Source organism: Notolepis coatsorum (assembly GCF_963971535.1).
Source record: "Notolepis coatsorum genome assembly, chromosome: 20".
Taxonomy (NCBI): Eukaryota; Metazoa; Chordata; class Actinopteri; order Aulopiformes; family Paralepididae; genus Notolepis; species Notolepis coatsorum.
The window spans coordinates 26,206,758-26,221,105 of NC_140184.1; the positions used below are offsets into that span (position 1 = coordinate 26,206,758).

General features: G+C 42.1%; 1 protein-coding gene across 1 annotated transcript in view; it reads right to left on the bottom strand.

Annotated features, from left to right (window-relative positions):
- scml2 (Scm polycomb group protein like 2) overlaps positions 1-14,348 on the bottom strand; it is a 66,895-nt gene that overhangs the window by 25,998 nt on the left and 26,549 nt on the right. The window contains exon 4 of the mRNA XM_084337390.1: positions 551-885. Within this exon, the coding sequence (XP_084193516.1) occupies positions 551-885 (335 nt within the window). The remainder of the gene's footprint in view (positions 1-550; positions 886-14,348) is intronic.

Here is a 14,348-nt window from a genome sequence, read left to right on the forward strand (position 1 = left end):
TTTGCTTCAGTTCCTGTTGGCAGGTACGTTGTCATGCCATCTTGCCCAGAAAGGTACCTGCTGTATCTCAGCCCTTGTACTATTTGCATACATACTACATTAAGTAAGCAACTTTATATGCATCACTGATTTCCCCCATGGATTTCTCATACCCCCAAAAATCCTTTATGAACAACGCCTCCTGCAGACATTCACAAATCAGGTCCAAATTTATGAAACTTTGAAGTTTGAAGAAAAACGTCCATCATCCCAATGGCAAACATAGTTGACATTTGCATAAATAAAATACATCAACAGTACATTCAAATAAATGTTTTTAAAACACACATATAGCTAAATCTAATTTACAACATCAAAGGTTTTAACCGATTCTCATATTTTGCATGGTCAGACTGGGGTTGGGAGGCTCAAATCAATAGGGCCCCTAAAAGGCAAGGGACACCACTTTATTGGTGACATGGTCGAAGGAATAATAGATTGAATCTCTCATGAAACCTAATAAATAATAATTGCCTAATCAGGAAAATATTTCAACCATAACCACCCTCACCTTGCTGCCTGGTTTGGGCCCTCTCTTCTTGTGTGGTTTGGGGGCCAGTTGAGCCCCAGCGCCGGTCCTGGCAGGTGCCTGTGACGTCCCATTTACAGCGGCCGCTGCTGCCGCCTCGGCCGCTGCCTTCAGCAAGGCTATGGTCTGGGACTTAGGCCGACGGCCTCGCACCCCCTTCCGCACGGGGAGGGGGGGTAAGGGATTGGGCAGGCGGTATGAGGTCTGCATAGAGGAGGAAGAGGAGGAGGTGGTGGTGGTAGCAGTGGAGCGCCGAGTGGGAAGAGAGGAGGCAGTGGTGGAGGAGACAGGGGCAAGGAGCGCACCAGGGAGGGTGACTGAAATGACCCAAGGATACGACAAGAGAGAGAGAGAGCAAGAGAGAGAGGAAGTGAGAGAGGATGTGAGAGAGAGACTATACAAATGAGTTGGTGATGTGAATGACAAGATATTACTATACTATAAGCAAGTCACCATGCTTGCTGGCCACAGTCTCTGGGATTACAATACAGATCACACTGAGTAAAGAAAGACAATCAGACAGGACTGGATTACGGGAGGGATGTACATCGACTGTTACAACAGTGTGTTCCATATACAGTAGACTACAGCGGTGTCGTCTACGCCATATACGCAGGACGTATACGGCATATGCCAACTAGAATAGTCTGTATGTCCAGTGTCCACTAAAGAATTAGCAATGATACGTACGTTACCACAACTCAGATTTTTATAGAGAAAATAGATGAATAGCAAGTAGCCGATTCTGAAGCAAAGAAACTAGACATTCAAAAGAAGTGCGGAGTCAGTGAGGCCAAGAGTAGGACCCACTATGTTAACGGTCGAGGACATAACTTAGCCTACCTGCTTTTAGACTCTCGAGTTGCATAAAGTCACAGTATGGCAGCCCACTACTTCAGACTAGACTACACTACTGGTTGGCTATTAGAGAGTGAAGTGGCCGCTTGTCATTCTCTAATAATTTGACATCGACAATGCGCCATGATGCACCTACTCAGATTTTCTTCTACTCCAAAAGAAGTTGTGGATGTTGACAAGAGTTGAATGTCCAGGCTGCAGCTGATGTAGTTTGTAAGGTTTATTATCCAAAGAAAATGATGGTTGAGAACAGAACAGTTTGCGTCTTCCCTATTGCTCCGTTAGGAAACATGTTTTCTCTCAGCAGGTGCATAACATTACTCTAATTACAGTGCCTATTATACTAAGAAGTAGTGTGCCGCTAATATTCAAAACATAAATGCAATACCATTACCATAAACTTCCAATATGTCGGCCTTGGCTTCTACCGAGAGGTTAAAATGCATGCACACTCTCCAAATACAAAAGCCAATTGCCATTTAACACTAAACCAAATCCACTGGCATGGTTAACGCTCCATATGCAGCAGGGCTGAATGCAGACACATACAAAAAGAGCCTTTTTCTCTTTGAATAATATATTAAGCAGCAGACCTTGATCCTCGATTACACTGTTATACCTACATATCCGTACAGCCAAGATGAGGTTTGCATAATTATTGGAAATGTACCATTACTACATAGTCAGCCTAAGGGAGGTATTTGTGATGAATGAGTCAGAAGATCCGTTTTCCGTTTTCAAGTATCCTCTTTGAGAATGACAGATCCTTTGTCTTAAGCCCCGCCCCATCCTGTCTAAGAGGACAAAGGTCGATCCCTAGCCCCCCGGAGACTGGCCAGGTAGGCCCCTCCTCAAGCTCGGTCAAGCTCTCACTCACTGCTCACACCAATGCTATGTGTAACATGCAGAACAGGCCCTAAGGCCAAGTCTTCATAATCAACCCTGCAAATGCTAACTGTCATTCTGTTAAATGTGCTTCCTCCTTCTAGGACCGTGTTTCTCAAACAGGAGTACTGCAAGGGGTATGCAAGAAGATTTTTTATTTTTTATTTTTTAATAAATACCTACTCCACTAGCCATGGTTTAGCCATGCTGTGTGGCCTGTCTGGCACATGGTGAGTGTCTCCATTGTCTTTAGAACCTGGCCAAACCTGGCTGGACCACCTTTCACAACCTAGCCAAAGCTGTCTCTGGGACTGTTGCATCACAATGGTTTAGCTCATGAATTTTGAAAGGTTAGGTTAGGCTAGCAAACGGAGAGTTTATAAGAAATGCAAACCCAACCATACCATGCTAGACCACGGCTAGCCCCAGCCAGGCAGACAACATAGATAATGGAGACAAGACACAAGTTGTAACACATCAAATGACTAAGACTGTTCTAGGAGACACCTACAGTATCTGGTACAGAACCAAGGAATGGATAACTACTACTAATTACAGTAATGTGTATGCACTACTACCACTAGTGATTTTTCAACAAGGGATACGTCATAGAAATTAGGCTTGCAAATGTATTTTTTTTAAATATTTTTTACTATTTCTGCATACACAGTAGGACTACTACTATAGTTACACCTGTATCACTGTACATATTATACTACAACTCTGTATGATTTTTCCATAATACAGTACACTCAGTAGTACTAACTTGTATATTTTCTAGGGATGCTCGATATTGGCTTTTTTACCGATACCGATATTGTCCAACTCTTAATTTCCGATACCGATATCAACCGATACCGATATATGCAGGGTTTCCCCCCCAAAAAATGGAATACTTTCAGGTAATTAACATTACATATCTCTTTTGATAATAAATAAAATCAGAATTTGTTCTTACTTGCTTGCCTGGGTAAATAAAGGTTATAGAAATCTAAAAAGAATAAATTAAAAAAAATTAAAAAAATTGAAAACCGATACCGATATTTTTCGATATCACATTTTAATGTCGATATCGGCCGATAATATCGGTAGGCCGATAATATCGGACATCCCTAATATTTTCTACCCAGTTTAACCACCTGTACATTGTATATTGCTGTTTCACTTTACTGCTACATTTTCACTCTGGTTGGATGGCAAACTCCTTTTCGTTGTACTGTACTTGTGCTGTATAATGACAATACATTTGAATCTAATCTAAAAGAGACGTGCTCCAGCCCCTGTCTCAGCACACAATGGTTCGGCTGGGTAAAGTCACACTGGCTGTTCAGAGGCATACCTCTTAGTTAGTGAAGGACACAAAAGCTCCAGCTCCACTGTCCCTTTCTGTCGTCATTAGCCTGAGCGTGACTCTGTGATGTGATCACATAATGGAGTGAGTGAGACCGAGTTAGTGAGAGAGAGAGAGAGAGAGAGAGAGAGAGAGAGAGAGAGAGAGAGAGAGAACCTCCTGTTTCGGTGTGAGCTGGAGTGCATGGGAGATATCAGGGGGACAAAGCTTTTATTAGAGGCTCTGTGGAGAATATGGAAGGCTACAGCTAGGGGACCCTGGAAGCTGCTTAATTGGGAAATGAGTGAAGGGAGGAGTGTTTTGTTTCAAGGGGTCCACCGTCCAACATCAGAGGCAGACACAAAAGCACCAATACAAACAACACATTTTTGCCACTTTAAGCTTCATAAAAAGGTGTATCAATGTATATTATTCTGTATAAAGCTCCAATAAATGGGTGACTGGCCTTCGGTGATCTTCATCATCAATCTTACATTATGAGCAGAAAATGCAGTTCCTATGTCTGTGAGTATGAATCCAGATCAGTGACAGATTTTACACTCAGCACTCAGTAGCATCTCATCTATTTGCAGTTTAATTTGTCAGTTCAAAGTATTATGTCTTTTGTCCCTTGGAACTGCGCCATAGCTTGTTCCGTAAACACTTTCATTCAAGGTAAAGGGTGAGGAAAGCAGGTTACAAAAAAGAAATATATATATATAATCTAATAAATAAACCACTGATTCTTAATTAGAAGAAAATGTGATTCTACTCAAAACATCCCAAGCAAAGCATCCTTAGCATATATATTGTGTTGTAAAACAGAGGCATATGGTGCTGATCATGACAATGTAATTCCAACCCGACCCACTGACCTGTGTAAACCTGGGCCTGGGGGACTGTGTGTGCACACGCGAGTGTGTGCGTGCGCGAGTGTGAGTGTGCACATTAAATGGGGCCTGTTGTAAAGTGTGTCTGCTGTCTGGGGGCGGGGGGAAGGGCTCGCCTGAGTTGCCTTGCGCCTAATTACACCCCCGCCCGCCTACCCTCACATGCCAAACACCCTCGCCACAAGCACCCCCATCCAGCAATATTTTAAATTATGGACTGAGGAGTCAAGCCCGTTCTTTTGAGTAAAGCTTAAGGCCATGGTTACACTGGGGTAAAACAGCAACGTTGTATTTTCGAATGATTACGCGTGCATGTCCAAGTTAAAAAGAAACGCCGTTTTGGCAGGAAAACGTGTTTTCCTAGTGGCAACGCTGAAAGGGTGTTTTCGTTTTGGAAACTCGCCGACAATGGTGCCATGTAATTTGCGCGAGCCGGATACGGAGCCGTTCTTGCCCAACGCACATGCGCAGTAGTAAACACAGACGCCAAATTATCCCCTGGCTGGACCTATACAGGATATCAGCTGCGTCCTCCTCAGATTGCCTGTAGATGCGGTTAAACTAAGATCATGTGTTGTCAAGTTATTGTTATAAGGAACTAGGGGTGGACGGTATAAACGGTATGAATTTGCTCTATGGTATGGATTTTGACTATACCTTGTAACCGGTAGAGCAGCTCTAAAATAGCAATGACGTCATGTAACCACAGCGTGACTATTTCACTCGCATTTGCCCCTAAAAATAGATAGAATTAGTCATAGATAATCGATATGTGCAAACTGGAAAAAGTTATTTAGGAGGCTTCGCGCAGTGGGCGTGTCAACACACAATTGTCATTTCATAATAAACACATATCACCGCGGCGCACAGCAAGTTTCAATTTCAGTTCCTGGCATTTTTAACCAGTGGAGAAAGGTAAGAGATTTCCCTATCGTTTTTCTTATATGAATTATTCTACGTTAATAAAACATACCTGGTGATCAACTACAGTTTGCTGTGAACATTATGATACGTGTGTCGTGTTCTGATAACGACGGCTGGGCAGCGGGAGCTGGATGCTGGATTTTGTGAGAAGCATGCAGCTGCAGAGCCGCAGAGCTGGACAGCTGTGGCTGCACAGTGCAATACTCCAATTCAGCCATTGGCAATTCAGCCGTTGGGTGGGGGGCGCTGTTGAGCGGGCCTGTGACCAGACCTGAAAGCGCCCCTGCTCTGCGGCTCTGCAGTTGCATACTATTGGGATTTGTTGGGAGCAGCACGGAGTCTCGACTCAGACTTATTTTATTTGGAATATAATGACTGTATACGCAAAAGTAGCCTAGTTTTAAGTTAAAATATTATAAATCTACATGCCTTGAGGATGTCATTCTTTATATAGCCTGCCTATCAGGCAAAAAAATCAATTCTAACGGAAACCCTAATACCGTGATATATACCGTTACCGTCTATGCTTCAAATTATACCGTGATATAAATTTTAGACCATACCGTCCACCCCTATAAGGAACCCAGTACTCCAAACTACAACAGTCTGCATTCCCTTAACAATTGTTTGTATTGAGCCATATTGTATTGTACCCATTCTGCAATCTGTTAAATAACGTTTACATCCATTCATTCTGCTAGCATTAACGTTACTATGCTGCTAGCCACAATGCTATACTGTTATAATGGCATATCCCAATCACGTTAGCACATAAGCTAACAAAATCTGCGATCTTTTTGTGAGACTAAACTCCGCTCTTGGTGGTCAATTGTGTTGATGTTAGTTTTGTTTCATCAACAAATCATCAACAAATGAGGCAGAACACACAGTGAATGTATCCGTTTTTGTTTATTGCACTTTATTTCTTGCTGAAAAATAAATGCTATGTTGCTAAATGGCTCATGCAAGGTATAAAGATGGTGGCTTTCTGAGATTTTGAGCAGGATGTGGAGTGACTCGTTCAACCTTTCTGATTGGTTGAAAATGGCCTTCATGTTTGAACTACATCGCCACCTACTGCTTTGGCATTGTACTACATGTATATAGTAGATGAGACAAAACGTCTACACTGCCGGAAATTCAAAAGAAGAAGAAAGAAGAAGAAGACGTCCAACTTAACTCTAACTTGCCTGCCAATACGCAGCGTTCTGAAAAGCTAAATGAAACGAAATGAAATGGCCCTAATGTAACCGCAGCCACAGGTATAGTTCAGATTTTTGGATCCCTAGCTCTATTTCTTACTTACCAACGATGTTATTCATTGGTAGTAGAATCCTTTCTCAGCCCAATCCATGCTGTACCTCATACCAGCTTAGGATAGTTAGCCACAAGCCAATGCAAAGTCAATGTGGTCGAGCTCCTGTCTGTACAAGCTGACTGAGGCTCATTGAATTGTACTCCACAGTTCACATAAAGTACACAGGAGCATGGCCCCATTGACTTTGTATTGGCTTGTTGTGGCTAACTAACCGGAGCTAATATGAGGAACAGCATGGACTGTGCAGAGAAAGGACTCTGCAGTCAACAACATGCCAAGTAAGAAATAGGGCTAGGGTTCCAAAAAACTGAACTTTAAGCACATGGTCACAGACTCTTTAGACTAAGACTAATTTGTATGTGCACGTGTGTAGATGCTCATGTCAGACTGAACATTGTGTTTTTTCCAAAAGTACTGCCACTATATGTGAAATAACTAGATATAATATTGGATAATACTGTATCAAATGGGGAAAGTGTAATAATAAGAGAACATCTAGTAAAGTATAGCCTGGACAAGAATCCAATCAACAAAAATGTATTGTTCAATGTGTAATCATGATCATGCCAATTATCTTATTTGAGTAGCTAACTATGGCTATACATGTACTGGACAATTTAAAATGTCCTATTGTTGTATTTTCAGATATTGCTGATTCTAAATGTAAGTTATCTGAGAGAGGGGGGGGTTGATGATAAAGAACAGCTTTAATCATTCACACTGGGTGAAGCCTCTACTTCCCCTGAGAAGATATGCAACAGTCAGTCAAACAAAAGACTTGAGTTTAGCTCCCTGTTCCTGCCTTTCTAGAGCTATCGCCATGGCAATACCCAAAACGCTAGTGTAGGTTTGTAGTTCAGCATCATTTGCTTCAAAAAACAGAACTATTTTAAATTGCAAGAGGAGATTTCAAATAAACAATCTTAATACAACATGCATCTACTGAACACCAGTCCCGTCCACTTCCTGAACGGAGTGGAACGTGAACAGAATTGACCTTAAATTGAACACATGTGTTCATGCTGCTCTTACTCTTGGGTCTGTTCTCAGATGGGTTACTAGCCATACAGCTAAGTTCTGCACAAGGTAAACCTTTTCATAGTTCTAGATGATCTCATTCTACTAGTGACTGACCTTAAACATGTCCACTAGACCTGTCTTTATGTGTCCATTCTATGATTAAAACAGAACAAAAAGTTGTTCACAAAGGAGGACACACAAGAAAGGATACCGGTTGACAAGACCAAAAAAGAAAACAAGCAAAGATAAATAACTTACCAGGCAACCCTCACACTGACCAAGCAGAACTTTACTCTTGTTAGCAGTGGTGTTGATAGTAGCGATGGTAGCAGTAGCAGTAGTAGTAGTAGTAGTATTTGTGTCCAAAAACAGCAACAGCCTCCTCAACACAGTTGCTTCCTGGTTCCTTTCTTTCACACTACTTACTGCTCACTCTTTTTTTTGAGTATTTTGCTTCTTTTCTCCCTCTGTAGCTTTACGTTCCATCCAACTCTGTAATGCACACTTATGATCAGTACCTTAATGTCTGATATATCTAGCTAAATCTGAAATTCCTTTATCTTTCTACTCCTCTCCTTGCTCTCTCTCTTTCTCTCTCTCTCTCTGTGCGGCTGTAGCCCACAACAAAGCCTCACACACTGCTGAGTCGATACAGAGCTGCCTCTCCGCTCTGCTCCCAGTGAATGAGCAGAGAGGGGATTTGCATAAGGAGGGGGGAGGGGTTGGAGTGGGTGAGGATAGGAGGGAGGGAGGGAGGGGGACTGGGAGTGGGGAGAGTCCTTTATTCATGTTATCAGTAGGTCATATCGACAGTCTACATCAGTCACCTGCTTCTCACTGAGGCTCTGGGTGGGGGGCCGGGGGGGGAGGGGAGGGGGTTATGAGGGGGTGGAGCTGGGGGAGGGGGGGGGGGGTTAAAGGTTAAAATGGATCAGACAACTTCTGATTGAGAGAATTCTGTTAAAGTGCTAGCCTGCTCATGCACACACATATTTGCAAGCTCTCCTAACACACACGCACACACGCCACACACATACATACACACACACACACACACACATACACACACACACACACACACACACACACACACACACACACACACACACACACACACATACATACACACACACACACACACACACACACGCACACACACGCACACACACAAACAGCCCAGAAGGAGGTGCCCCTGGTGTAACCTTAGCCTATTCAGACACTCCCCAGAGGAGCAGCTGAAAGATGGCAAGGTCTAGCGTCAGGAAGCTGTGGCCCAGTCGGATATCACCCTAGCTCTACTACCCTGCTTAGGAAACAATGTGCAACAGAGCGCCAGACCCGCCTTAGAGGAAGTATGTTAAAAGTCCCCCTCTCTAATCTGAGTCTGACAGAGAAATCTTAATCTGCTCCCGAAAGGCATAACAATGCTGTTCATATGGCCATTCCATATTTAGCCACCAGGCAAAATAACCCTTTTGGGACAGCAGGATTTTTGCTAATGAGTCATTGCATATGCATACCGTATAATTTTTTAAGAAACATCTTACATTCCTAATGCATTTTTAAAGTCTGATCTTGTTAGCGCCTGGAGAGAGAATTCGGTTTGGTTTTTCCATGCATGCCTAATGTCAAAGATGGCTGATGGTTCAAGAGAAGAATAGCTAGCATCTTACTTCTGGGGGAACCAGGAAAATAGACTGATGGCAAAAAGAAGGTATTTTATCACGTTTAACCTCAGTTAACCCTTTCATTACCACACTACAGAAGGTTAACCTTTTTTAACCACCACACTACAGAGGGTTAACCTTCTGTAGTGTGGTAGTGAAAGTGTTAACCCTTTGTAGTGTGGTAGTGAAAGGGTTACTAACCTAACTAAATTACTAAACTAACCTTGAGTGAGACCTTATTTTAGAAAAAATAAATAAAAATAAATAAAAAGGTTTTATATATTAATTAAATTAAATAAAAAAAAAATATACCTGAGTAGGCCACATAATAAAGTAACGTTAATACAGTTCCATCGGTTGTGAAAAAAACTAAAATCTGTTAAATGTCAAAAAGTTTGCTATTTATTTTTTGTCTAGGATAGGGGTTCCCAAACTTTTCAGGCCGCGACCCCCAAATAACAGTGTCAGAGAGCCGCGACCCCCACTATTATAGGTTAAACAAATAATAATAATAAATAAATAAAAAAGGATTATAATTTTTAATTTTTTTTATATAAATGGAAATGTATGGTTGAAACATGCACACGTTCAAACGCACACACACTAATAACCATTGGAGGCTTTTAACCCAGGCCGGACTGGGGAAATCATTCAGGCCAGGATATAGTGCAAAATATAGCCCCAGTCAGGCCACTTTTTAAGCAGGGGGTCTGGGGGTCACCCACCAGGAAATGTTTTGTTACAAAGACTTCATTTCCTGCATTCTGGTGCAGGAATTTTTTTATTTGTACCCTTTAAATGCCAGTGTTTGTGATGGCATCACAAATTATTGTTAAAAAACAGGCTAGCATATGTATGCTTAGCAACAACACTGATTTTGATGGATTTTCTGTTTTTTGTAATGTCAGATTGAAAAAAATACAAAAACTTCAGCCCTGATCATAACACCACATATTCATTTTATAATTCTAACCCTTTAAATGCCAGTGTGTGTGATGGCATATATCAAATGCAAAGTAGATTTTTCTGGGGGGGGGGTTATTACAGGCTAGCATGTGTCAATGATTAGCAACAACAGTTTTTTGTAAGGGTCCCGCCTCCACCAATCACATGCGGCTCCCTTTGTGTGTGTGTGAGAGCAAGAGAGAGAGAGAGAGAGATAGTTCTCCAACTTGTGTGAGTTGCAGTGATCTCCTGGTTGTTCCCCACCTAGGTTAATCTAACTATTGCGCTGCTGCAACTAGAAACACTGGCCTGGCCGCGTGTATGCCTTCTACAACAGAACTTTGTTTCCGCGTTCGAGTTTTGCGCTCTGATTGGCCAGGTCATGTGACTAAATGTAAACATGTGCGCCAATCGTGGGACAGCAAGTTCTGCGCCTATTTCCGGGTCTAACAGCCTGCAAACTACCTGGCGTTCTATCGCCATGATCTAAGACAAACTCTAACCTTAACCAACTTCGAAAGAGTGCCTAAGCTTAACCGTCGGAATCAGGGCAGGCGTTCTATCGCCATGCTCTAAGACAAACTCTAACCTTAACCAACTTCGAAAGAGCGCCTAAGCTTAACCAGTGTAGAAACTTGCGGTCCCACATGGCCAGAAATGACCTGGCCAATCAGAGACGCGGAAACAAAGTTCTGTTGTAGAAGGCATTCAGGCGGCCTGGCCTGCTTCTAGTTTCAGTGGCCTGACTGCATAAACATTATTATTATTATTTTTTTTAATCATCTGGTGACCCCCACTTTGGGAACCCCTGGTCTAGGACACAAATAAATATAGCCTGTGCCTCCTAAAAGAAACCAATTCAAACCGGACATGATTATTGACAGCAGGAAAAGTATAAACTATATTAAACAAATATATATATATATATATATTTTTTTTGAAGTGTTAATGAATACCATTTTGTAAAATAAGAACTGTACACCCTTTGCTGCACACAGCATAATCATATCTACATTACATTTCACCTACTTTTGTTTTCATAGTAGCATTTCATAGTAGCTTTTTACTAATGGAGTCACAATAGGGAAATTGTCTTGAAAAGCAGGACATTTCTTTGTTTGGATTTAATAACAATAGGGAGAAGTATCTCTCTCAATCATAAAGATTAATAGCAGCTAATTATCAGTTGATCACTCATCACAGCCAAGCCCCCCCCCTCAACCACCCATCCTACACACACACACACACACACACACACACACACACACACACACACACACACACACACACACACACACACACACACACACACACACACACACACACACACACAAACTCTATTTCACAAACTGAAGAGTAGTGAACCCATTACTCAATCATTTGCACTTTGCATGTACCCTTAAACGGTAAGTTCGAAATTTAGGACCTCTGGCCCTATTTACTTAAAAATTATGTTGCAGATCGCTATAGTTCTTTCTCATCACAATCCATGCTGCGCTTCATACTGGACACCAAGCTTAATTAGCCATAGAACTAATGCAAAGCAATTCTGTACAAGCCCTGAAGCAAATGCTGAAATATACTCCACAGTGCACCCAATGAAGGTTTCAGCGTTTATTGGCAAGTGTGGAAACAGGGCTATAGTCACTCGAGGTCCAAAACTCTTAATTTACCCTTTATAAGTCTTTCCACATTTTTCTAAATGTTTCAAATTAAATGGGAACATTCGCTCTGCAAGCGAGACCCTAGTAAAGGCTCAGCATGGTTGCGGTGTGTCTCATCTGCACCGGGACTAGAAGCAGAAGTGGAAACTTTCCTCCAACACTTCCTCCAACCCGTGAGGAATTGAACAGTTCCTCCGTCCACTGGTGTGGTATGCAACCGCTCCTAACGCAGACATATATTCTGGTGTTTAGCCACATAAACATTGGATGGAGGCTGTAAATGCCAGCGCTCCACTGCCCAAGGAATGGGAACCCGATAGGGACCTTCTGACAGACACACAACTACTACCATCCATCAAACACACACACACACACACACACACACACACACACACACACACACACACACACACACACACACACACATATGCACAGACACACACACACACACACACACACACACACACACACACACACACATATGCACAGACACAAACACCTGCTATTAATCAGGTTCGTTGCCATGGATCATTAACACATTGAGTGCCACGCCCCTTCCGGGAAGTGACCACTTCCGTGCCGCCCATTAAACCCATGTAAACGTAGTTGTAGTTTGTAGAACTAAACCTATATTTTATAGTTTCGCTATGGGTCTAATAACACCATCGAGTCTCATTGAGGCGAGCTACTTCTGGTCAACGTGCAAAAAACTGATTATTTTTTCATCCGTACATTTCCGTTTGATACCGTTTTGAATATGAACATAGTCCGGCCGCTTCTGAGCAATTCCAGGGAAAAGACACGAAAACAGCGTTTTTGTGTAATTCAATAAACACGTTGTCATTTTTCGAATCTTCCTGAAATCAACGCTAGATTATCACTATTATCCTTTGTGGTGCACGCATGCAATGTGGTTTAGACCGGCGCCCCTATAAGCGTGTGTTTTGCCGGAGTGTTTAGGACCCGCCCCCACGCCGCAGCTCGGTATATAAAATAAACAAACCCATTTCTAACCGGGTGCATTACTGGCCGAAGGCGTTAGAGGGCGGTATAATACCGTCTGCCAGCTTAGACACACTCAGAACAGTATGCACAAGGTGTCCAGCTGAATTATGAATGGATATAGATAATAAAAGAAATACTGTGACAGAAACGTAGCTCTACGTGAACGGCACTCAAAGTGTTAACAGCTGTTTGCTTGTTGATCAGTGAATACCAGCACTGCAGAGCTGCAAGGCAGCAAACTGCTGGACCAGGACCAGGATATACAGCATGTGTAGATTTGTTACAGTGTCTGTATCTGACTTCCATACTGTAGCTAAACAAAATTCATCATCATCACTGCCGTACACAATTAAGTTCCTGCGATAAGTAAATTACATTCTTGAGTAATAACCAAAAGTAATTTGGCTGATTGATAATTTGATGTTTGCAAAAGTGCATTGCATTGCAACTTTGTATGAAATGTGTTACGGTATACAGTATATTTCCAACATCCATGGATTTGTAATATCATACCAACTTGAACAGTGCAGTATGCAGGGGAAGTGTTCTCTAAAACAGCATTTCTCAAAGTGGAGTCAAGGGACAGGGTTCTTCGGGGGTCAACAGGAAAATTAAGACCTTAATATCACTAATAGACTATGTATTACAGGACAGTGAACGGATGTACCGGAGAATGGGTATTCTGCTCACAGGTTAAAATTATAGGGGTACGGGCCCGACTACATTGATCCGTTGAGTATGTCCACCCGCGTCTGCTTTTAATTATTTTGTCAATGAGATGTATCCGTTTGTTGGACAGGGCAGAGGATGTGTCCATCAACGCCAGATTTGTATCCGTTTGGACAGAAAAGTTTGGAGAGGATGAACCTTTGGAACTGACGGATACCTCACCGTCCATTGATTGATTGATTGATTTTTATTGTGGAGTAAAAGACAGCGTCCAAGGGATAAAAACATGAGAAAGTGCAAGCACTTATTTCTATCATGGTCCCTGATTTTAGACATGGACAGACATCATAAAACATAGAGCATCATAATAAAACAGAGCATCATAATAAAACATAGAGCATCATAATAAAACATAGATCATAATAATAAAAACATAGAGCATCATAATAAAACATATAGCAACCCCATAAAACACGCCCTACCCTCTCCTTCCTAGACGTGGCTATTCTATAATTCACTGGCTAGCCATTTCTTTGTGGCACGTCTAAAACGTCCCCCCTCTTCTATGTTTTTCACGGCCACTGGAAGCTTGTTCCACTCCAATG